This window comes from Pseudophryne corroboree, chromosome 1 (genome assembly GCF_028390025.1).
Source record: "Pseudophryne corroboree isolate aPseCor3 chromosome 1, aPseCor3.hap2, whole genome shotgun sequence".
Taxonomy (NCBI): domain Eukaryota; kingdom Metazoa; phylum Chordata; class Amphibia; order Anura; family Myobatrachidae; genus Pseudophryne; species Pseudophryne corroboree.
The window spans coordinates 135,830,969-135,856,287 of NC_086444.1; the positions used below are offsets into that span (position 1 = coordinate 135,830,969).

At 44.8% G+C, this 25,319-nt stretch overlaps 1 protein-coding gene across 3 annotated transcripts in view; it reads left to right on the forward strand.

Annotated features, from left to right (window-relative positions):
* The window catches only part of RGS7BP (regulator of G protein signaling 7 binding protein), a 180,518-nt gene that overhangs the window by 135,802 nt on the left and 19,397 nt on the right, over positions 1-25,319 (forward strand). For all 3 annotated transcript variants that reach the window (XM_063963115.1, XM_063963127.1, XM_063963121.1), the window contains 2 exons: positions 13,330-13,460; positions 23,560-23,704. In XM_063963115.1, coding sequence (XP_063819185.1) covers positions 13,330-13,460; positions 23,560-23,704 — 276 coding nt within the window. The remainder of the gene's footprint in view (positions 1-13,329; positions 13,461-23,559; positions 23,705-25,319) is intronic.

Below are 25,319 nucleotides of genomic sequence, written 5' to 3' on the forward strand. Positions count from 1 at the left end.
TATCTCTTTATCAACCAGTCTATATTAGCAGCAGACACAGTACAGTGCGGTAGTTCACGGCTGTGGCTACCTCTGTGTCGGCACTCGGCAGCCCGTCCATAATTGTATATACCACCTAACCGTGGTTTTTTTTTCTTTCTTTATACATACATACTAGTTACGAGTATACTATCTCTTTATCAACCAGTCTATATATTAGCAGACACAGTACAGTGCGGTAGTTCACGGCTCTGGCTACCTCTGTGTCGGCACTCGGCAGCCCGTCCATAATTGTATATACCACCTAACCGTGGTTTTTTTTTCTTTCTTTATAGTCATACTAGTTACGAGTATACTATCTCTTTATCAACCAGTCTATATTAGCAGCAGACACAGTACAGTGCGGTAGTTCACGGCTGTGGCTACCTCTGTGTCGGCACTCGGCAGCCCGTCCATAATTGTATACTAGTATCCAATCCATCCATCTCCATTGTTTACCTGAGGTGCCTTTTAGTTGTGCCTATTAAAATATGGAGAACAAAAATGTTGAGGTTCCAAAATTAGGGAAAGATCAAGATCCACTTCCACCTCGTGCTGAAGCTGCTGCCACTAGTCATGGCCGAGACGATGAAATGCCAGCAACGTCGTCTGCCAAGGCCGATGCCCAATGTCATAGTACAGAGCATGTCAAATCCAAAACACCAAATATCAGTAAAAAAAGGACTCCAAAACCTAAAATAAAATTGTCGGAGGAGAAGCGTAAACTTGCCAATATGCCATTTACCACACGGAGTGGCAAGGAACGGCTGAGGCCCTGGCCTATGTTCATGGCTAGTGGTTCAGCTTCACATGAGGATGGAAGCACTCAGCCTCTCGCTAGAAAAATGAAAAGACTCAAGCTGGCAAAAGCAGCACAGCAAAGAACTGTGCATTCTTCGAAATCCCAAATCCACAAGGAGAGTCCAATTGTGTCGGTTGCGATGCCTGACCTTCCCAACACTGGACGTGAAGAGCATGCGCCTTCCACCATTTGCACGCCCCCTGCAAGTGCTGGAAGGAGCACCCGCAGTCCAGTTCCTGATAGTCAGATTGAAGATGTCAGTGTTGAAGTACACCAGGATGAGGAGGATATGGGTGTTGCTGGCGCTGGGGAGGAAATTGACCAGGAGGATTCTGATGGTGAGGTGGTTTGTTTAAGTCAGGCACCCGGGGAGACACCTGTTGTCCGTGGGAGGAATATGGCCATTGACATGCCAGGTGAAAATACCAAAAAAATCAGCTCTTCGGTGTGGAGGTATTTCACCAGAAATGCGGACAACAGGTGTCAAGCCGTGTGTTCCCTTTGTCAAGCTGTAATAAGTAGGGGTAAGGACGTTAACCACCTCGGAACATCCTCCCTTATACGTCACCTGCAGCGCATTCATAATAAGTCAGTGACAAGTTCAAAAACTTTGGGTGACAGCGGAAGCAGTCCACTGACCAGTAAATCCCTTCCTCTTGTAACCAAGCTCACGCAAACCACCCCACCAACTCCCTCAGTGTCAATTTCCTCCTTCCCCAGGAATGCCAATAGTCCTGCAGGCCATGTCACTGGCAATTCTGACGAGTCCTCTCCTGCCTGGGATTCCTCCGATGCATCCTTGCGTGTAACGCCTACTGCTGCTGGCGCTGCTGTTGTTGCCGCTGGGAGTCGATGGTCATCCCAGAGGGGAAGTCGTAAGCCCACTTGTACTACTTCCAGTAAGCAATTGACTGTTCAACAGTCCTTTGCGAGGAAGATGAAATATCACAGCAGTCATCCTACTGCAAAGCGGATAACTGAGGCCTTGACAACTATGTTGGTGTTAGACGTGCGTCCGGTATCCGCCGTTAGTTCACAGGGAACTAGACAATTTATTGAGGCAGTGTGCCCCCGTTACCAAATACCATCTAGGTTCCACTTCTCTAGGCAGGCGATACCGAGAATGTACACGGACGTCAGAAAAAGACTCACCAGTGTCCTAAAAAATGCAGTTGTACCCAATGTCCACTTAACCACGGACATGTGGACAAGTGGAGCAGGGCAGGGTCAGGACTATATGACTGTGACAGCCCACTGGGTAGATGTATGGACTCCCGCCGCAAGAACAGCAGCGGCGGCACCAGTAGCAGCATCTCGCAAACGCCAACTCTTTCCTAGGCAGGCTACGCTTTGTATCACCGCTTTCCAGAATACGCACACAGCTGAAAACCTCTTACGGCAACTGAGGAAGATCATCGCGGAATGGCTTACCCCAATTGGACTCTCCTGTGGATTTGTGGCATCGGACAACGCCAGCAATATTGTGTGTGCATTAAATATGGGCAAATTCCAGCACGTCCCATGTTTTGCACATACCTTGAATTTGGTGGTGCAGAATTTTTTAAAAAACGACAGGGGCGTGCAAGAGATGCTGTCGGTGGCCAGAAAAATTGCGGGACACTTTCGGCGTACAGGCACCACGTACAGAAGACTGGAGCACCACCAAAAACTACTGAACCTGCCCTGCCATCATCTGAAGCAAGAAGTGGTAACGAGGTGGAATTCAACCCTCTATATGCTTCAGAGGTTGGAGGAGCAGCAAAAGGCCATTCAAGCCTATACAATTGAGCACGATATAGGAGGTGGAATGCACCTGTCTCAAGTGCAGTGGAGAATGATTTCAACGTTGTGCAAGGTTCTGATGCCCTTTGAACTTGCCACACGTGAAGTCAGTTCAGACACTGCCAGCCTGAGTCAGGTCATTCCCCTCATCAGGCTTTTGCAGAAGAAGCTGGAGGCATTGAAGAAGGAGCTAAAAGGGAGCGATTCCGCTAGGCATGTGGGACTTGTGGATGCAGCCCTTAATTCGCTTAACAAGGATTCACGGGTGGTCAATCTGTTGAAATCAGAGCACTACATTTTGGCCACCGTGCTCGATCCTAGATTTAAAGCCTACCTTGGATCTCTCTTTCCGGCAGACACAAGTCTGCTGGGGTTGAAAGACCTGCTGGTGACAAAATTGTCAAGTCAAGCGGAACGCGACCTGTCAACATCTCCTCCTTCACATTCTCCCGCAACTGGGGGTGCGAGGAAAAGGCTCAGAATTCCGAGCCCACCCGCTGGCGGTGATGCAGGGCAGTCTGGAGCGACTGCTGATGCTGACATCTGGTCCGGACTGAAGGACCTGACAACGATTACGGACATGTCGTCTACTGTCACTGCATATGATTCTCTCAACATTGATAGAATGGTGGAGGATTATATGAGTGACCGCATCCAAGTAGGCACGTCACACAGTCCGTACTTATACTGGCAGGAAAAAGAGGCAATTTGGAGGCCCTTGCACAAACTGGCTTTATTCTACCTAAGTTGCCCTCCCACAAGTGTGTACTCCGAAAGAGTGTTTAGTGCCGCCGCTCACCTTGTCAGCAATCGGCATACGAGGTTACATCCAGAAAATGTGGAGAAGATGATGTTCATTAAAATGAATTATAATCAATTCCTCCGCGGAGACATTGACCAGCAGCAATTGCCTCCACAAAGTACACAGGGAGCTGAGATGGTGGATTCCAGTGGGGACGAATTGATAATCTGTGAGGAGGGGGATGTACACGGTGATATATCGGAGGGTGAAGATGAGGTGGACATCTTGCCTCTGTAGAGCCAGTTTGTGCAAGGAGAGATTAATTGCTTCTTTTTTGGGGGGGGTCCAAACCAACCCGTCATATCAGTCACAGTCGTGTGGCAGACCCTGTCACTGAAATGATGGGTTGGTTAAAGTGTGCATGTCCTGTTTTGTTTATACAACATAAGGGTGGGTGGGAGGGCCCAAGGACAATTCCATCTTGCACCTCTTTTTTCTTTTCTTTTTCTTTGCATCATGTGCTGATTGGGGAGGGTTTTTTGGAAGGGACATCCTGCGTGACACTGCAGTGCCACTCCTAGATGGGCCCGGTGTTTGTGTCGGCCACTAGGGTCGCTAATCTTACTCACACAGTCAGCTACCTCATTGCGCCTCTTTTTTTCTTTGCGTCATGTGCTGTTTGGGGAGGGTTTTTTGGAAGGGACATCCTGCGTGACACTGCAGTGCCACTCCTAGATGGGCCCGGTGTTTGTGTCGGCCACTAGGGTCGCTAATCTTACTCACACAGCTACCTCATTGCGCCTCTTTTTTTCTTTGCGTCATGTGCTGTTTGGGGAGGGTTTTTTGGAAGGGACATCCTGCGTGACACTGCAGTGCCACTCCTAGATGGGCCCGGTGTTTGTGTCGGCCACTAGGGTCGCTAATCTTACTCACACAGCTACCTCATTGCGCCTCTTTTTTTCTTTGCGTCATGTGCTGTTTGGGGAGGGTTTTTTGGAAGGGCCATCCTGCGTGACACTGCAGTGCCACTCCTAGATGGGCCCGGTGTTTGTGTCGGCCACTAGGGTCGCTAATCTTACTCACACAGCTACCTCATTGCGCCTCTTTTTTTCTTTGCGTCATGTGCTGTTTGGGGAGGGTTTTTTGGAAGGGACATCCTGCGTGACACTGCAGTGCCACTCCTAGATGGGCCCGGTGTTTGTGTCGGCCACTAGGGTCGCTTATCTTACTCACACAGCGACCTCGGTGCAAATTTTAGGACTAAAAATAATATTGTGAGGTGTGAGGTATTCAGAATAGACTGAAAATGAGTGTAAATTATGGTTTTTGAGGTTAATAATACTTTGGGATCAAAATGACCCCCAAATTCTATGATTTAAGCTGTTTTTTAGTGTTTTTTGAAAAAAACACCCGAATCCAAAACACACCCGAATCCGACAAAAAAAATTCGGTGAGGTTTTGCCAAAACGCGTTCGAACCCAAAACACGGCCGCGGAACCGAACCCAAAACCAAAACACAAAACCCGAAAAATTTCAGGCGCTCATCTCTACATGCTCCTCCTCCTTTTTAGTTAGCTTAAAGCTATACTGAGGCCAAAATGGCAGAACATTGAAGTTAGCTACATTAAAATGGCTGCAGACGGTGTGTGTGCTGGAGAACCCCAGTCTTTGTGTTTGTGGTTTCTGATTGGTCCTCCTGTCTAGAACACCTCCCTCTCGCAGCATCACACAACCAGGGCTGTGAGACTAGCCAATCCGGTTAATGATGATCATAGCAAGAAGATTTTTCACCCTATGTGGAAGCGCAGCGACAATATTAGCACTGGCGTATTTAGAATGGGTGCAGTGTGTCCGCTCACTCTGCACCCATTTTTTTCATTACCCCTCTGGAGTCCCGCGTTGGCAGCAGCAGCGCTGCAGAAATCACCAGGAAAATAGAGCAACGGCCACAGTAAGAAAATCACTGGGAAAATGTCCGCAGGGCCATTTTCCTGGTGACCTCTAGAACAGCGCATGGGTCCCCTAGTGCCTAGAGTCTACAGTACGGCCGGCTAGAGAGGAGGCAGCCCAGATGGAGTCTGTACAAGGACCTCCTTCTCTCTTGAAGCGCCCCTGAGTATATTAGCCTTCTAGTGGTATAATATTGGGAATGGCATTTTTTTTTATTTATTTTTTTAGTTTTAGGTTTTTTGTTACTATAACATAAATCTGTATAATTTGCTTATTTCTTCTCAAAGCAACGGTTCCATGTCCTCTTTAACATACCACACCCATCGCGGTGGTTATGTTTTGCCCTTTTCAGAATAGCTGTCTACGATCAGGTACAGCAGTAGCTTATTTCCCAGCTGTGCGGTTATTGCCTACAGATACGACTAGTTTAATACTTTCATCTTTATGATTTTCTGATTTGTTCCTAACGCGTAACCAAATGAATGCCGGAATATTCATTAGCTCTTTGATCTCGTTTCAATGCAGAAATGATTCTTTATGATGACTCATGAGACCTGTTTTAAATCCCAGTTAACAATAAAACTTTGAGATTTATGCAAATCTGCATTAAAATGATAATACATTTAAATTCTTTTTGCTGACTCAATATTAATTGAGACGCCTGTGGCTTCCCCCCCCCCCCCCCCCTTTTTTAGGAAAATCTTTGATTAAGAAAATAAAAACTGTAGGACATGCATTTTGAGTTCTGTTACATGAGTAACATCTCAATTAACAAAAAGTTTTTTTTAGCGCTGACACATTTTTATAAAGACAGTATTCTCTTACCAAAGGGGAGATGCATGAAGTCTTGGAGAGAGATAAAGTGGAGCAGTTGCCCAAAGAAACAAATCAGCTAGACGATATTTTAAATGATATCGCTCATTTTCACCCTTCTGACCAATATCGTTTGTAATATCGTCCAATGTGTACGCACAGCATTGTTAACGATGTGTGCTCCTGCGGGTCGTTAACAAGGGCTTCTGTCATCTGTACATGCAGGTCAATTTTGTCTATGTCATTGACAATGCATGTACAGGATGGAGGCAGGATGATGTCACTGAACGATATCGTACAGTGTGTATGCGCTACCTCGTTTGCCCAGGATGTCAAGGGGAAACACTGATGATATCGCTCATGGAGCATATCGCATAGTGTTTACCCAGCTTAACTGTGCTAGATAAATGACAGATGCCGATTGTGTGCTTAGGGAAACTTCTCCACTTTATCTCTCTCCAAGGCTTGATGCATCTCCCCCAAGTCACCTGTGTAATGGTCTGGCGGGCGAATAGATTTAAATATGTTTCATGTTGTGTCACATATGGTTACTGGCCAAACACAAGTTCCCATTACACTCATCCACGATCACCAATTGCTCCGCAGCTTGTTAGTGGAGCCCGTACAGGGGCTGATGCAGGGTTGAAGTCAAGTCAGTTTTGAGATTCTGAAACCAGCACTGTATTGTAAGCATGATCATATAAGAAGGGTGTAAGCACGGGGAATTGTCATATGTATAACACTGCTGTGCATGTAATACATATGGTGGTTAAAGTGACATTATAAGGTTGTGATTATTACAGCACTGTATACCATTTTAACCCTTTCAAATAGTTTACACCGAATGCCATTGTACCTCAGTATGAAATACCTACAATCAAAATCCCGATGGTCAAAATCCCGACAAGGTCAAAATACCGACATTTATAATACAGACAAGGTTAAAATATCGGCATTTAAAATGTTGACAGGTCAAAAAGTCGACACAAGATTTTCATTGTTTTTTTGTGTGTTTGTGGACATAGGTTGACATGGACACTGTATAAGTGTACTGCTGCGCTCGCCATGCTTCGGGCATGGTGCCTCGCTGCGCTCGACACACTATTATATTCCCCCTCCAGGTCCACTGGGATGGTAAAGTGTGAACAAGTCGGTTTCAATAAAAAAAATCATGAAAAACTCATGTCAACGTTTTGACCTGTCGACATTTTAAATGCCGGTATTTTGACCTTGTCAGTATTTTAAATATCGGTATTTTAACCATGTCGGAATTTTTACCTTGTCGGGACTTTGACCGTCAGGATTTTGATTGTAGGTAAATTGTCCGCATCCCCTAGCAAAAAGCTGGGAGAAGGTGATCTGAGCTGATACAGTATTAAAAAGTGTTTCTTGAATAATTTAAGCACTTAGAAGCTATGAATGTTCTTCTCATTGTCATGTTTTTAGGTCAGTCTTCTAATTATTACATGGCTACAGTCTATTCATTATCTGTAAGTCCATCCATCCATTTATCCATCCATCCATCCAGCAATAAGATCATAACCTAAGACAGTACAAAATTGAAATGTCCTGTATCTAGCCTGCAACATTAGACTGAAGATAAAATAATGTTTGGAAAGCAAGGATCGCCATCTAGTGGATAAAGTGATATTATTCATGGCTTGGAATTCTCATTTCTATGTTTTCTCATGGAAAGGGTATTTTCCTAAAATCAGATAACATGTACTTTAAATGGGTCGGATATATAAGATCTACATTGTCTAGACAGACAGCCAATAGGTCAACACCATATGGTCTACATGCATTAGGTCGACAGGGTCAAAAGGTTGACATGAAAATAGTTTTTTTTTTTGGCCACATCTTTTATATTTCATGTTCTGTGACCACCATCAGTGCACATGTAGAAGCTCGCCACACTATGGACAAGGTTACTATTCCTAATCGTAGTCCAGATAAATAGTACATCTTCCCAATCGTAGTACACGTGGGCAGTAAATGCTGGAAAAAATGATTCTGCCTTGCCCACTGAAGTCATTACGTTATCCTCAGCAGGGTGTGTTCCAGATATTTATAGAATAGAAATATAAAAAATAGTTGTTTACAATCAGCAACTGACATTAATAAATATGTTCCTATTAAAGTGCCTCTAACCTTCTGTTCTTCATTTTCCCTTGGCTTCTGTCTAATACGAACACTAAGAAGCACGTTCCCACATACAGTAGGTGCTGGAAAATCGGTGTAAACACATGGGAACTATTGTGCTCTTTAGTGTTGCACTTTTCACGTGTTGTGTTCTTACCAACACAATCTACTGCAAAACCATGTGCAGTGCAGGTGGGGCAAATATAACATGTGCAGAGAGAGTTAGATTTGGGTGGGGTGTGTTCAAACTGAAATCTAAATTGCAGTGTAAAAATAAAGCAGCCAGTATTTTACCCTGTACAGAAACAAAATAACCCACCCAAATCTAACTCTCTCTGCACATGTTACATCTGCCCCCCCATCCCCCCTGCAGTGCACATGGTTTTGCCTGTTAGAGGAAAATGTTGTTTTGCCATCAACCTTTAATTAAACAGGTGTGCTGGCTTCTAACATTTTAATGCAGTATTAATATTTTCATATTAAATGGCGCCATTGACTCCTTCCTACTTGTCAAATTCTTATTGCACATCCTATAGGGGGAATTCAATTGCTATGAGTGTGGCAATAATTAATAGGCACCCAACAGAGCTGTTTAATTATTTTGGACGCCATTAATTATCGCCCTTGTTGTGCCCAAAAGAACTAGATTTAGCCACCTATAGCAGCTAAACCCATCTAATGTCCTGCTTAGAGCACCCAAACTATGGACTTTTTGCAGCTAGCAGAAATGTGGGCACTCGTGCCCAATCGGAGCAACAGTTGAATTGCTCCATCGGGTGTCCATTGCTAACAGGTGCCCAAAATAATAATTGGATCCCCCATATAAATGTGGAAATATATAGGAGTTTATTTACGAAGAGTCGGGTTGTTGCCCGAAATTTAAAAGGGCAATGATTTTACTAAACCATGTTTTGCTACAAAAATCTTTGCCCATTTAAATTTTTGCCCATAAAAATGATCGATCAGAAGCGGCAGGTTGTCTCTATAAATAAGCCCCATAGGCTGAATGTATAATCATAGTATTATGGGAATTATCTAGATGTATCTAGACTCAATGATATGATTGCAAAACAGACAGCTATGTGTGCTGACTGAAGGCACGGCACTCCAAGGATTTAATTCAAAGCTTATTTATAGAAAAATTGAATGGTACAAGCATGATTTATATCATTATTATATGGCTCACAGTCTTTAGTTAGTCCTCATACATGACGACGTTAACGTTTCCGGGCCGCTGCAGACCCCTGTCATCAGGGCAGAGGAGAAGGAGCTTAGTCTCTGTAATTGGCCATTTGCTTGTGCTGTAACCTAAAAAGAAAATGTGCAAAAACAGTGTGTGTGTTTAAGTTACCTATTTATGTACCCTGCGAGTGTGAAGCCATGTCCCGGAGAGCGTGGGCGGAAGGAATGTTAGAGCCGGAAGACGCGGACCTGGTGACGTCATAGAAGTGCGTCCCGATCGTTGTCCTGGCAACCCGCGACGCTGCCTCACGCTCCGGAGGCAGGCTGTGTAAAAACAATGAGTGAATAAGAAAATGCATATACTAAATCCACTAAAAAGGAGGCATGTAATAAATGTTAATAATCCTGAAGCGGCTGTTCTAATACATAAACTACATATGAAGGGGGTAAATTATCTGCTATCTGCATAACCCACCTATATATAATGTAGACTAATTAAACAAAAAAGACCACTTACGTAATTGGAGTGGGCTACAATGTTAATGGTTGCTTCTGCTAGGAACTATACCTATCGTATGGGTTACTACTATAGATAACCCTATAATTGACTATGCCTTTATGGTAATATGTGTTATGATGGTTCAACTATAATAAACAGATGTGGTCTATATTGATGTAATATATCTAAAGTGCATTCCAATTAATCTTCTCATTAGACTCAATGATAGCTATGATAACTGGACTGTTTGCAGAACTCACCATTCAGGATTGGTGTCATTGTTTGTCTTCTTTTCCCTGTAATCAAATTGTCATTTCCCCGAGCTCTAATGTCAATCTTATTGCGGTGTGATCTTCTCGCAATAGCCAAACGATAAAAAGTATAAACAGTTTCAGGATCAGTTACAAATAAATATATATATATATATATATATATATATATATATATATATTGTAGCTGCTGACCCTCTAAAAAACTCTGGGAATGCATGGGACACTGTACATTTTAGAGATGAGCGGGTTCGGTTCCCTGAGAACCGAACCCTACCGGACTTCACTACCCGAGCATGGCTCAGGTTTTCCGGCCTGAATAGGAAACCAGAACGAGGCAAAATGTCATCATCCCGCTGTCGGATTCTCATGGGTTTTGGATACCATATAAGGAGCCGCGCGTCGCCGCCAGTGTAGCGAGAGGACATGTCTCCATCCTCAGTGTCTGTGCGGTAGGGAAAGTGAGGTGGCGATTCCAGTGCTGTCTTGTGCTGCTCAGTCCAGTGTAGTGTCTTAAGCTGTCTTAATCAGTCCAGTTACAGTGGTGGTGTCCTCTGCTGCCATATGTCCAGTGTAGCTGTATAAGTCCAGTGCAGTGGTGCTGTGTTGTCCTGCATCAGTACAGTGGTAGTGTATTGTGCTGCATCAGTCCATTCACAGTGGTGGTGTCCTCTGCTGCCATATGTCCAGTGCTGCTGTATAAGTCCAGTCCGTTGGTGCTGTCTTGTGCTGCATCAGTCCAGTGGTGGTGTCCCTGTGGTACTGCCGTATATGTCCAGTGGTACTGCCATATATGTCCAGTGGTACTGCCGTATATGTCCAGTGATACTGCCGTATATGTCCAGTGATACTGCCGTATATGTCCAGTGATACTGCCGTATAAATCCAGTCCAGTGGTACTGCCGTATATGTCCAGTGATACTGCCATATAAATTCAGTGGTACTGGCATATAAATCCAGTTCAGTGATACTGCCGTATATGTCCAGTGATACTGCCATATAATTCCAGTAATACTGCTGTATATGTCCAGTGGTACTGCCATAAAAATCCAGTGGTACTGGCGTATAAATCCAGTCCAGTGATACTGCCGTATAAGTCCAGTGATACTGCCGTATAAATCCAGTGATACTGCCGTATATGTCCAGTGGTACTGCCATATAATTCCAGTGATACTGCTGTATATGTCCAGTGGTACTGCCATATAATTCCAGTGATACTGCCGTATATATGTCCAGTGGTACTGCCGTATAAATCCAGTGGTACTGGCGTATAAATCCAGTCCAGTGATACTGCCGTAGAATGTCCAGTGATACTGCCGTATAAATCCAGTGACACTGCCGTATATGTCCAGTGGTACTGCCATATAAACCCAGTGCTACTGGCGTATAAATCCAGTCCAGTGATACTGCCATATAAGTCCAGTGATACTGCCGTATAAATCCAGTGATACTGCCGTATATGTCCAGTGGTACTGCCATATAATTCCAGTGATACTGCTGTATATGTCCAGTGGTACTGGCGTATAAATCCAGTCCAGTGATACTGGTGTATAAGTCCAGTGATACTGCCGTATAAATCCAGTGATACTGCTGTATATGTCCAGTCGTACTGCCATATAATTCCAGTGATACTGCTGTATATGTCCAGTGGTACTGCCGTATAAATCCAGTGGTACTGGCGTATAAATCCAGTCCAGTGATACTGCCGTATAAGTCCAGTGATACTGCCATTTAAATCCAGTGATACGGCCGTATATGTCCAGTGGTACTGCCATATAATTCCAGTGATACTGCTGTATATGTCCAGTGGTACTGCCGTATAAGTCCAGTCCAGTGGTGCTGCCATATAAGTGCAGTGGTGCTGTCCTGTGCTGTATATTATTTACTCCAAATAAAGGAGTTATTAATATTTAATCCAAATAATTTTTACAGGGTTTGCCCTGTGTGGTGTAGAGGTATGCTCTCCTTTGCGGCATTTTGTTATATAACTCCATAAAAATAATGGAGAACAAAAATTTGGAGGATAAAATAGGGAAAGATCAAGAACCACTTCCTCAAACTACTGCTGCTGCCGCTGCTGCTGTTGTTGCTGCTGGGAGTCGATCGGCATCCCAGAGGGGAAGTCGGAAGACCACTTGTACTACTTCAACTAAGCAAATGACTGTCCAACAGTCCTTTGCGAGGAAGATGAAATATGACAGCAGTCATCCTGTTGCAAAGCGGATAACTGAGACCTTGACAGCTATGTTGGTGTTAGACGTGCGTCCGGTATCCACCATTAGTGCAGTGGGACTGCAGTGCCAACCCTAGATGGGCCAGGTGTTTGTGCCGCATACTTGTGTCACTTAGCTTAGCCATACAGCTACCTCATTGCACCTCTTTTACTTCTTTGCATAATGTGCTGTTTGGGGAATAGTTTTTTTTAAGTGCCATCCTGTCTGCCACTGCAGTGCCACTCCTAGATGGGCCAGGTGTTTGTGACGCACACTTGTGTCGCTTAGCTTAGTCATACAGCTACCTCATTGCACCTCTTTTTCTTCTTTGCATGATGTGCTGTTTTGGGCCTATTTTTTAAATCTGCCATCCTGTCTGACACTGCAGTGACACTCCTAGATGGGCCAGGTGTTTGTGCCGCACACTTGTGTCTCTTAGCTTAGTCATACATCCACCTCAGGGCAACCTTTTGGCCTAAAAACAATATTGTGAGGTATTCAGAATAGACGAAATGAGTGGAAATGAATGTTATTGAGGTTAATAATACCGTAGGATCAAAATTACCCCCAAATTCTGTGATTTTAGATGTTTTTATGTTTTTTTATTAAATCATCCAGATCCAAAACCAAAACACGAAAGGGTGGTTTTGGCACAACCAATCCAGATCCAAAACACAAGCATGGAACCAGAACCAAAACACAAAACACGAAAAGTGCCCGCCGCACATCTCTAGTACATTTCTGTCTTTATTACAGCACAGTAAAGTCTCATTACTCTGTAGTGGTGACCCGTTGAGTGTTTGTCACCCTCTTTTGTCCTTCAGTTGTATTGACCTATATTTCTCCTAAACGAGTATGGATATGGTATACTTTTGTCCTCTTGCAACTCACTATTCTTATTTTTTCACGTTGTTTAGAGCAGAAGATGGTGAGATCCACCCTGAAATCTGCCGACTTTACATCCAGCTGCAATGTTGCCTGGAAATGTACACGACCGAAATGCTGAAATCCATGTGTCTTCTAGGCTCCCTTCAGAACCAGCGGAAAGGTAATTTATCATCACATTACAGATGCTTTTTTTTTTATAGACAAATTTTATTGGCAAGATGAGAGAAAAGTCAAGAGTGACCTATGCAGAGGTCCAAATACATTGTCCAGTAGAATAATATCAAGAGGCAGGTCAAAACATTACAGCGCTAATATTGGATAGTATGGGAAGAAGCATTCCATAAAAAGAAAGCCATCTCTTTTTTTGCTTATAGAATTATATAGAGAAAATTAGAAGAATAATCAGAAAAGCATTATTAAAAAAAAAGAAGACTTGTAAAAGTGAAAATTGGAAACAAATGGAATAAAAGTAGGAGAAAACGGGATGAAGGGTAAAAGGAGAAGGGTCACCTGACTGGTCACATCCATACTCAAATAGTTAATTAAACCATCAAAAGGGCATGAACATAAAGAGACAGAGATGACAATGTTCACTTAAATAAATGCTGGGGGGGCCTTAAAAAAAGAAGCCCATGGTTCCCAAACTTTTATACATTTTTGGAAGAGACTCTCAAAACACTTGTGATATATTCCATCGAATGGATGTGCCAGATTTGAGCAATTATCTCATCCATCCTAGGAGGCTCAGAAGTCCTCCAATGAGCTGCTATAATGCATCTAGCCGCAGGAACTATGGGGGTCATTCCGAGTTGATCGCTAGCTGCCGTTGTTCGCAGCGCAGCGATCAGGCTAAAAATCTGCATTTCTGCGCATGCGTATGGACCGCAAAGTCCTTTGTTGTTTTGCACATGTTCTAGTGACGTTTTCCTTCGCACTGGCGGCTGCAAGAAGATTGACAGGAAAGGGGCGTTTCTGGGTGTCAACTGACTGTTTTCAGGGAGTGCTTAGAAAAACGCAGGCGTGCCAGGGAAAATGCAGGTGTGGCTGGGCGAACGCTGGGCGGATGTGTGACGTCAAAAGCCAACCCACCAACGTTAGAATCAACGCACACGAAGAGTAAGTACAGGGCTGGTCTTGTTTTGCACAAAATGTTTTTGCAGGCGCTCTGCTGCACAAGCGTTCGCACTTCTGCAAAGTGAAAATACACTCCCCGGTGGGTGGCGACAATGCGTTTGCACGGCTGCTAAAAACTGCTAGCGAGCGAACAACTCGGAATTACCCCCTATGTGCGTAAATAATTTGTTCTGGTGATGAGACGCCTCGGGGATACATGTTGAAAGAAGAAAATACTTGGCAGTAAAAGGAATTTGAAACGATAAAATTGAGCAGGCTAGGGCCCCAATTTCTTTCCATAGGGAAAGTAATATTGGACAGTTCCACCAAATATGGAGAAACGTTCCATCAGCTTTTTTACATCGCCATCATAGAGGGGAAATCTCAGGATGCATTTTATTAAGTCTAGTTTGAACATTATACCATCTATAAAATAGTTTGTAAGCATTTTCTTTCAATCTAACACAAATGGAGCTTGAGGCAATGTTAGCATAAATATCTGACCAGTCATCATTATCCAGTGTTTCTTCCAAATCAGATTCCCAGGCCTTTTCGTGAGGACCTTTAGATTCTAAAAATTGGGGTAAATGTAATGTATGTAAAGTGGAGATAAGCCCTTTAGTGGATGCATTACGAAAAAACAGGTTTTCCACAGAAGAGAGGGACCTGGAACAAATTTGTGATGCAAACAAAGAATAAAAGCCCCATAATCTGTAAATATTGAAAACAAAATTTGTGAGGAATTGAATATTTGGTCTAAATCTCTCCAAATGCTGGGAAGGTAAGGTTTTTTGTTAAATCATTAAGTAATCCGATTCCACTGTTTTGCCAGTAGGCAAATGCAGCGGGAGAACAACCCGGACGAAAGCTAGGGTTGTCGAACAGCGGGACCAGAGGGCTAGGACACAGGGCTAAATTAAACTGCCTATTTGTCGTGTTCCAGACATCTAAAGTATGAGATACCGTTGGATAGTCGGCAACTGCCTTAAGGCAGGCCGGTCTAGGGAGCCATAGCAAGAAGGATATAGAATGCATTTTAAGAGCATTAGACTCTATCATGACCCACACTCTCTCCGAGTTAGGTCTGTTCCATAAGATGCATTTAGGTAAATGTATGAAACAGTGATAAGAGAGGAGAAGTGAGCCAGTGGAGAACTTGCCCATGGCAACCAATCAGCATTGAAGTAACATTTATAATTTGCATACTATAAAATTACAGCGATCAGCTGATTGGTTGCCATGGGCAACTTCTCCACTGGCTCACTTTTCCATTCTTATCACTGCTTCATACATTTAACCTCATTGTGATAGTCTAGAAATTGGGGACACCAAAACCACCATCAGAAGTGTGACTCTGTATTACTGTACGCTTCACTCTAGGTCATTTCATCAAATTAATTTCATTATAATGTGTTGAAGTTGATAGAGGGGGGCACACGGATTGGTACTGTTTCGAATAAAGAGAGTAAACACGGTAATAGATTCATTTTGACGGCATTGATCCGGCCGATCCAAGGGATGTGATAACCTCCTCAGTCTTCAAGGTCCTTTTGAAATTGAGCTAATAATTTAGGAAAATTAGCTTGCTAAAGCTGCCAGTCATGTTTGGTGATAGAGACTCCTAGATAAGATAAATATCGTCTATTCCAATCTTTAACACTTTGTGGAATATAAAAGTCGAGGACTTTAGTTTTTTGCGTGTTAATCTTGTAGCCTGAGAGCGCCCCATATTCCTCGATCTCTCAAAATAAATGAGGAAGGGAGGTGGCTGGGTCAGATATGCATAGAGAGCTATTTTATGTTCACTGGATCCAATTTTGATACCTTTTATGTCCAGGTTAGCATGAATTCGTGCCGCGAGCGGCTCTATTACCAAGGCAAAGATGAGTGGGGATAGGGAGCATCCCGGGAGAAGAAGCGACCCCATTGGCCAACACAGCTGCACTGGGATTATCAGAAAGGGTGGAAACTTCCTTAAGAAAACAATCATCTAATCCTGCAGATTGAAGAGTATGAAACATAAAAGGCCATTAAATCAGATCTAACACTTTTTTCGGCATCCAATCCCATGACCACTGCCAGTGATTTCTTCATATGAATTGCTTGGATCAAATCAATTGTGCATCGAGTGTTGTCAAATGCTTGTCGCCCAGCTATGAAACCATACAGACGCTTTTTTATCCGGTTATGAGAAAGTAAGCAGCGGATGCAGACAGGATTCATATTGCGCATGGCCAGGACAGTGCGTGCGCTAATGTGCCAGTTTGCATTGTTCTGCCACTTACACCCGCTGAGTCTGGATCTGTGGAATAGGATAGGATGGGGGCAATCTAAGCTAGGCCAAGTACGGTACGCCCATCGCCCATGTTCATGCAGTTATGAGCACATCACATATACACCTGGGGATGGGAAAGCCATATTATGTGCAGGTGGTATGGAGCGGGTGCAATTAGTAGATAATGTTGGCTGCCAGTACTAGCAAGCCGCTTGTAGCTAAAGAACTTATTGCACATAAACTGAAGGGTTTACAATATGGGCGCAAGCAGTGGCGGTTGCTTCCATTGGTTGCAACCCACAAATAGCAGGGGTGAGGGTGGTACGTACACCTTTAACTGTACATTTAATCTGGTTTTCAATATCTGCGGATGGCTGCCTGTCCCTGGGATCAGTGCTGTGTATCAATCCGCTGTACCAGGGACACAGCAGTGTGCGTCTCATTCCTGTATCTGTATGCACCCCCAGGACTCCCATTGGCTAGTTGCACAGGAAGAAGACGCTGACTGCTGTGTCCTGAGTGATCCACTGCGCTGATACCCAGGAGCAGGCAGGTATGTGATGCACACATAAGCTGCGGCTGCTGACTGGTACACATCCCGAGCTCTGTACATGGGCTGAATACACCATCTTTATATGTGCCCTTTTAAACAGTCATTTGCCACAATCTGCATCAGCCAGAAAATATTGTTTAGGTGAAACATTTAAACCAATGACGTGTTTCCTGTGACAGTGAGCTATAGTTTTTCATAATGAGGGCTGGTGTCACTGGGTCACAGTCCTTTGATGTACAATGTATGCAATTGGTCTGATGCATTACACTATTTACCAAGCACTAAAAAAACAGAGAAGTCTAAAAATCTCTTACTTACCTTTCCTTCCGCTGCGGTGAGTATTATAGGTCCTGTGAGGGAGCAAATGACTGTTCTTTGCACCTGATTCAGAGGTAGACACAGGAGTGATCGGTGCTGGGTCTGCGGTTGCAGTGGGTGTGAGAAGTTGTGATAATGCAGCAGGGGCATCACTACCGGCTCCTCAGATCTGCTGCCCGGATCATCATCGCAACCATGGCATGAGCCTTCAGCCATCTGCACAAAGTCCGGCTGTTGAGGCCAGTGAAGCTGTTTCCGAGAATGCAGTCCTTTCTTCAGCGCATCCCAGAAATGGAGATGTCACGGCTTGTTTTCTGACACGTGCCCCCTTCCCAAGCTAAACACCAGCAGCCTGTCAGTCAGGCTGCGGCTTCCCCAACACTGCGTCCAGGGTCGTGACAACCATCAGACAGGGCCGAAGCAAATAATCAGAGTCCCGGACAAGCCAGGCCAGTACCAGGCAGAAGTATGCTGTAGCTCCAGCCAGTGTAAATAGCCATTCACTTTATAGCTAGAGTATTTATCAGAAGATATATCACACATATATTCTACAGCGCTTTGCAGAGGATATTTCTGATACTCATATGAGTCCATGCCACAGTGGAGCTTACAGTCTGTATTCCCTATCACATGGACACACATAAACACCGGCGTTCATTTTGTCAGAAGCCAATCTTACCTACCATACAGTCTATGGTGGTCATTCCGAGTTGTTCGCTCGCTAGCAGTTTTTAGCAGCCGTACAAACGCTATGCCGCCTCCCACTGGGAGTGTATTTTAGCTTAGCAGAAGTGTGAACGAAAGGATCGCAGAGCGGCGGCAAAATTTTTTTGTGCAGTTTTAGAGTAGCTCAATACCTACTCAGCACTTGCGATGACTTCAGAATGTTCAGTGCCTGTTTTGATGTCACAAACACGCCCTGCGTTCGCCCAGCCACGCCTGCGTTTTTCCTGGCATGCTTGCGTTTTTTCGAACACTCCCTGAAAACGGTCAGTTGACACCCAGAAACGCCCTTTTCCTGTCAATCGCTCTGCAGCCAGCAGTGCGACTGAAAAGCTTCGCTAGACCCTGTGTGAAACTACATAGTTCGTTGTAATAGTACGTCGCGCGTGCGCATTGCGCCGCATACGCATGCGCAGAAGTGCAGTTTTTTAGCCTCATCGCTGCACAGCGAACGAATGCAGCTAGCGATCAACTTGGAATGACCACCAATATTCCCTATCACATGGACACACATACAGTACACACCGGCGTTCATTTTGTCAGAAGCCATTCTTACCCACCAGTATGGTTTGGAGTGTGGGAGGAAACTGAAGCATAATAAAAAAACATGGTGAGGACATGTAAAGGTGGTGCCTTGGTCAACAATTGAATTCATGACCTCAGGGCTGGGGCAGTAATGCAAACAACCAAACCACCATGATATCACGGACATGTGTCTGAATGTACACTTACACGGGTTGGGTACGAAATCCCGGTAGTTACTATCCCAACGGTCAGGATGCCGACAGATCCCGTTCAGCATTCTAACTCTACCTCTACCCCTAACCCACCTCTCCCGCAGCCTAACCCTAACCCATCCACCCACAGCATAGCCTTCGACATGAGTTTTTCACAATTTTTTTCTTTTTTTTAACCTTTTCATACTTAACGATCCACGTGGACTACGATTGGAACGGTAATCTGTGCCGAGCGAAGCGAAGGCACCATGCCCGAAGCATGGCGAGCGAAGCGAGCCATGCGAGGGGACGCGGTGCACTAATTGGGGTTCCCGGTCACTCTACGAAGAAAACGACACCAAAATAACATTAAAAACTCATGTCGACCTTTTGACCTGTTGACCTAGAACATGTCGACCTAAAGACCCTGTCGACCTAGTTACTGTCGACCAATAGTGGTCGACCTAGACATTGTCGACCTAGTTACTGTCGACTTTCAATACCACACCCGTCTAACCCTAACCCTCCCCTAGTGCCTATTTCTAACCCCAGTACTTTGGGATCCACCGGAATTCTGACCGTTGTGATCCCGCATTCGGTATTCTAAATGCCAGGATCCTGACCACATCCCACTTACACCACACTGGGGGCACCAATTTGGGCATAACTATATAAAAAGCCCTGCTCATGACGATGGGCATAGATTAACAAAGTGACAGAGACCGGGGAAAGATAAGGACAGTGCTGTTATAATACACTATCTGCATTGTTACAGTGGACCTTGGTAGTGCAACTGATGTGATAGACGGAGAGTATATTAAATTTATCAAAAAATATTCCACTATGTGCAGTGCATCGCTACAATATCAATACCTCCTTCTGCCGACACTGATGCTGTATTATTCTTGTGTATTTGCATACCGACCAACTCTCCCAATTTTCGCGGGACAGTCCCATGTTTTGGGCACCGTCTCGCTGTCCGACCCGCGGGCCGCAGTGGGAGGCTCCCTGTCACTCGCAGTTGTGCTTAGTAGAGCAGTGGTGAGTAGACGCACAGCATCTATTCACGGGAGACAGAGGGACTGGGGGCATGGCAGCAGCTCATAGACCGCTGGGCATGCTCTAACAGTAATGAAAAATGGGGGGCATGGCTCGCGATCGTGGCATTCCCGCAAAGCCGTGCTTCCTTTTTGCAGAGGCCGTGCCCCCGTTTTGGAGTTGCTGATCCTAAATGTTAGGAGGTATGTATTTGCCTGTAATAGGCTTTTCTTGTTCCCAATATATTGTGCTTTGTAATATGTTATTGCTCTGATGAATAAAAGAAATGGCAAATAAAATAAAAATGCTACTGTTTCACATGCCTGAGGGGTAGGGGTCGTTGGGTAGACACAACTTAGATCGACAGTCATTAGGTCGACGATGGAAGGTCGACATGCATTAGGTTGACAGGGACAATAGGACGACATGAACTAGGTCGACAGGTCAAAAGGTCAACATGGGTTTCTTGGCGTCGTTTTCTTCGTAAAGTGACGGGGAACCCCAATTAGTGCACTGTGTCCCCTCGCATGGCTCAACTTCGCTCGCCATGCTACGGGCAAGGTGCCTCGCTCCACTACCACTTCGCTCAGCACATGTTACCGTTCCAATCGTAGTCCACGTGGATCGTTAAGTATGAAAAAAATTCAAAAAATATTATTTTTTAAAAAAAACTCATGTCGCCCTTTTGACTATGTCGACATATTGACCATGTCGACCTTCAGTGGTCGACCTAATGACTGTTGATCTAAGCTGTGTCGCATACCTCCCAACTGTCCCGATTTTCGCAGGGACAGTTGGGAGGCTCTGTCTCTCGCTGCCCTGCTTAGCAGCGGTGAATAGACGCTGTGCGCATGCGCACAGCGTCTATTCACTGGATTCAGAGGGAGAGGGGGCATGCCAGCGGCTCACAGAGCGCTGGGCATGCCCCCTCAGTGACGAAAACGGGGCATGGCTCGAGATCGCGGGTCCTCCGCGAAGCCACGCCCCATTTTCTTAGGCCACTCCCCTTTTCGGGAGCGCGCGCGTGTGTCCCTCTTTAGGAAACTGTAAAGTTGGGAGGTATGTGTGTCGGCCTAACGACCGTATCCCGGCCAGCCTAGTCAGCTACTGTACTGTATATGTTGCAAACACCAGAGAGCAGTAAGGCGACATGGAGTACTAGGGGATCTGGTGGACTAAACTCACCAGTCCACATTACACTATGAGCAGAAAGTTTAAAAAAAAGTGCTAAACTTAATAATGACACAGAGAGCGCCATCATCCACTAGCTTGTTGGCAAATGTGCCTGCTGGCACCCCTGCTCACCCATAGTGGCTGCCAAGTGCTGAGTCTACAGTGTATGCAGACAGCTATTATTTAATTAAAGTATGGCAAGTGGCTGAGCCGCCCATTATATCATATTCTAAGAGATGAATGCAGGCAATTCCAAGTCTCTCTCTGCCAGTTAGGAATAATATTTTAGGCAATAAAGATATTAGACATATAAGGGCATATTCAATTAGCCGCAGGGTTACAGTGGGCTGGTTGCCGTTTTAAAGATATGAATTTTAAGAAATGAATTACAAATAGTTTATAAACTGTGTTATTGTTAAAAAAAAAATAATGTTACTTATTTTTTTGGGCAGCACAGATGGTGTAATGGTTAGCATTACTGCTTTACAGTGCTGAAGTCTAGGGTTTGCTTCCCACCACAGCTGTGACTGTGGAGTTTGTATATTCTCCCCGTGCTTGCCTGGGTTTCCTCTGGGTACTCCAGTTTCCTCCCACAATCCAAAAATATACTGGTAGGTTAATAGGCTCCAAACAGAAATGAACACTAGTATGCATATGGTAGGGAATAGAGGGGGTAATTCAGAGTTGATCACTCGCTAGCAACTTTTTGCAGCGCTGTGATCAGGTTAAAACTCTGCAAAATTGTGCGTTGCGTATGCACAGCAATGCGCAGACGCATCGTACGGGTACAAAGAGGATCGGTGCTGGGCGATGGATTTAACGAAGAATCCAGAATCCATTCGCACAGCCGATCGCAAGGTGATTGACAGAAAGAGGGCGTTTATGGGTGTCAACTGACCGTTTTCTGGGAGTGGTTGGAAAAACGCAGGCGTGTCTAAATGTTTGCAGGGCAGGTGTCTGACGTCAATTCCGGGACCAAAAAGTCTGAAGTGATCGCAGCGGCTGAATAAGTCCAGAGCTACTCAGAAACTGCAACAAACTTTTTTGTGCCGTCGGCTGCACAAGCGTTCGCACACTTGCAAAGCGAAAATACACTCCCCCATAGGCGGCGACTATCTGATCCCAGCGCTGCAAAAAGTTGCTAGCAAGCAATCAACTCTGAATGACCCCCATAGGGGGTCATTCAGAGTTGATCGCACCAGCAAATTTGTTAGCAGCTGGGCAAAACCATGTGCACTGCAGGTGTGGCAGATATAAAATTTGCAGAGAGAGTTATAGGCCCTACACACTGGGCGATATGAGTGAAAGATATGAACGATCACGTTCATTAATGAACAAGATACCATTCATATCTTTCAGTGTGGAGGCACCAGCGATGAACGATGCGCGGCCCCGTGCTCGTTCATCGCTGGTGCCCTGTCGCCTGTGCATGCAGGCCAATATGGACAAGATCGTCCATATTTGCCTGCACTGCTATGGAGCCGGGTGACAGGGGAAGTGAAGAAGCTTCACTCCCCCCATCACTGCCACCGCACAGATTTGGGTGGGTTATTTTGTTTCTGTGCAGGGTGAATACTGGCTGCTTTATTTTTACACTGTAATTTAGATTTCAGTTTGAACACACCCCAGCCAAATCTAACTCTCTCTGCACATGTTATATCTGACCCCCCCCCCCCCCCCCTTCCTGCAGTGCACATGGTTTTGCCCAACTGCTAACTAATTTCCTGCTGCGGTCAACTCTGAATTACCCCCATAGATTGTAAGCTCCACTGGGGCAGGAACTGATGTGAATTGGCAATTATTCTCTGTAAAGCTCTGTGGAATATGAGTGCTTGTTTGAGGTGCAATGAATCATGCAATTTGTAACACTGGGCAGCAGTTTAGGGTAACGAGGATGCACTTCATAGCAAATTTTAGCATTAAGACCGTGAACTGCTTAATTCACTGGGGAGCTGGGAGCATTCTAAAGGCTGGAATATGCACTTGAGAGTCGAAGGACAGCTCCCCCAAATCTGTGACTCTTCCAGATACACCTGTGTATTGTCCTGTGATGTTCAAACAGTTTCAGTATTTACCATATTGGCATGTATTGTTACACCACTGGTAGTAAGATAACACTTCTGGGTACATTTCCTAAACAGCATTTTTCAAAGCTACTACTGTACATATTCTGTAGTTTTGGCCACTGTATTTAAAAGGGTGTGTTTTAAAAGTAATATTATTGCCCCTTTAAGTCCAGTTATGGTTTAGAAAAGTGCTGCTTAGTGAATTTACCCCCTAGAGTTTTGCATTTATTTCTGATGTATTTGCTAATAGACTACTATTCTTGTTGTGTGCTCTTATTTTAAAGGAAGAGAGCATTGTGTAGGTCCAAAGATCATAGACTACAAATTGGATGAATGTTCAGAGGTTCCAATCCTAGAAGATACATCATCGTCACCACTTGATTCCCAGCATTGTTGGCAGGTTTCCACAGACATTGAGAACACAGAAAGGTATGTGTAGTGATTAGGAGAAAGGCTAGAGGTATTCGGAGTGCAGTGCTAGAGGAGAGTGTCCAACTTTTTGCCTAGGAACAAAGAAAGGACAGTAAGTGATCCAGGCTCTTCTGCCAGTAAGAAAGAGAAATGACTATGACTATGGAGAAATGACTAGAGTATGTGTGCTTTTATATCAATGAAGTCTGAAAAAAATGTATCATAGCACTATGGTCTTATACAACACAGCATCATATGATATGAATTCAATGCAGTAAATCTTCTGCAGGGAGAGTTATAGGGATATCTATATAATACAGAGAGCATTATAGGGATATCTATACAATACAGAGAGCATTATAGGTCTCGCTATACAATACAGAGAGAATTCTGAGGACCTTTATACAATGCAAAGAGCATTTAGTGATAGATATACAATACTGGGAGCACCTCCATACAATACAGAAAGCATCTTAACAGTGGCGTCACAAGGCGGGTGCGGGGGGTGCGGCCCGCACCCGGGTGTGACGCCTGGAGGAGGGTGACACCAAATGTCAGCTCCTCCGCACTGACAGGAACCAGGTGCTGCAGTGAGAAAGTCTCCTACAGCACCCGGCTCCTGTCACAGAAGAGGAGAGATGAGCGCCTGAAATTTTTCGGGTTTTGTGTTTTGGTTTTGGGTTCGGTTCCGCGGCCGTGTTTTGGGTTCGAACGCGTTTTGGCAAAACCTCACCGAATTTTTTTTGTCGGATTCGGGTGTGTTTTGGATTCGGGTGTTTTTTTCAAAAAACACTAAAAAACAGCTTAAATCATAGAATTTGGGGGTCATTTTGATCCCAAAGTATTATTAACCTCAAAAACCATAATTTACACTCATTTTCAGTCTATTCTGAATACCTCACACCTCACAATATTATTTTTAGTCCTAAAATTTGCACCGAGGTCGCTGTGTGAGTAAGATTAGCGACCCTAGTGGCCGACACAAACACCGGGCCCATCTAGGAGTGGCACTGCAGTGTCACGCAGGATGTCCCTTCCAAAAAACCCTCCCCAAACAGCACATGACGCAAAGAAAAAAAGAGGCGCAATGAGGTAGCTGTGTGAGTAAGATTAGCGACCCTAGTGGCCGACACAAACACCGGGCCCATCTAGGAGTGGCACTGCAGTGTCACGCAGGATGGCCCTTCCAAAAAACCCTCCCCATACAGCACATGACGCAAAGAAAAAAAGAGGCGCAATGAGGTAGCTGTGTGAGTAAGATTAGCGACCCTAGTGGCCGACACAAACACCGGGCCCATCTAGGAGTGGCACTGCAGTGTCACGCAGGATGTCCCTTCCAAAAAACCCTCCCCAAACAGCACATGACGCAAAGAAAAAAAGAGGCGCAATGAGGTAGCTGTGTGAGTAAGATTAGCGACCCTAGTGGCCGACACAAACACCGGGCCCATCTAGGAGTGGCACTGCAGTGTCACGCAGGATGTCCCTTCCAAAAAACCCTCCCCAAACAGCACATGACGCAAAGAAAAAAAGAGGCGCAATGAGGTAGCTGACTGTGTGAGTAAGATTAGCGACCCTAGTGGCCGACACAAACACCGGGCCCATCTAGGAGTGGCACTGCAGTGTCACGCAGGAT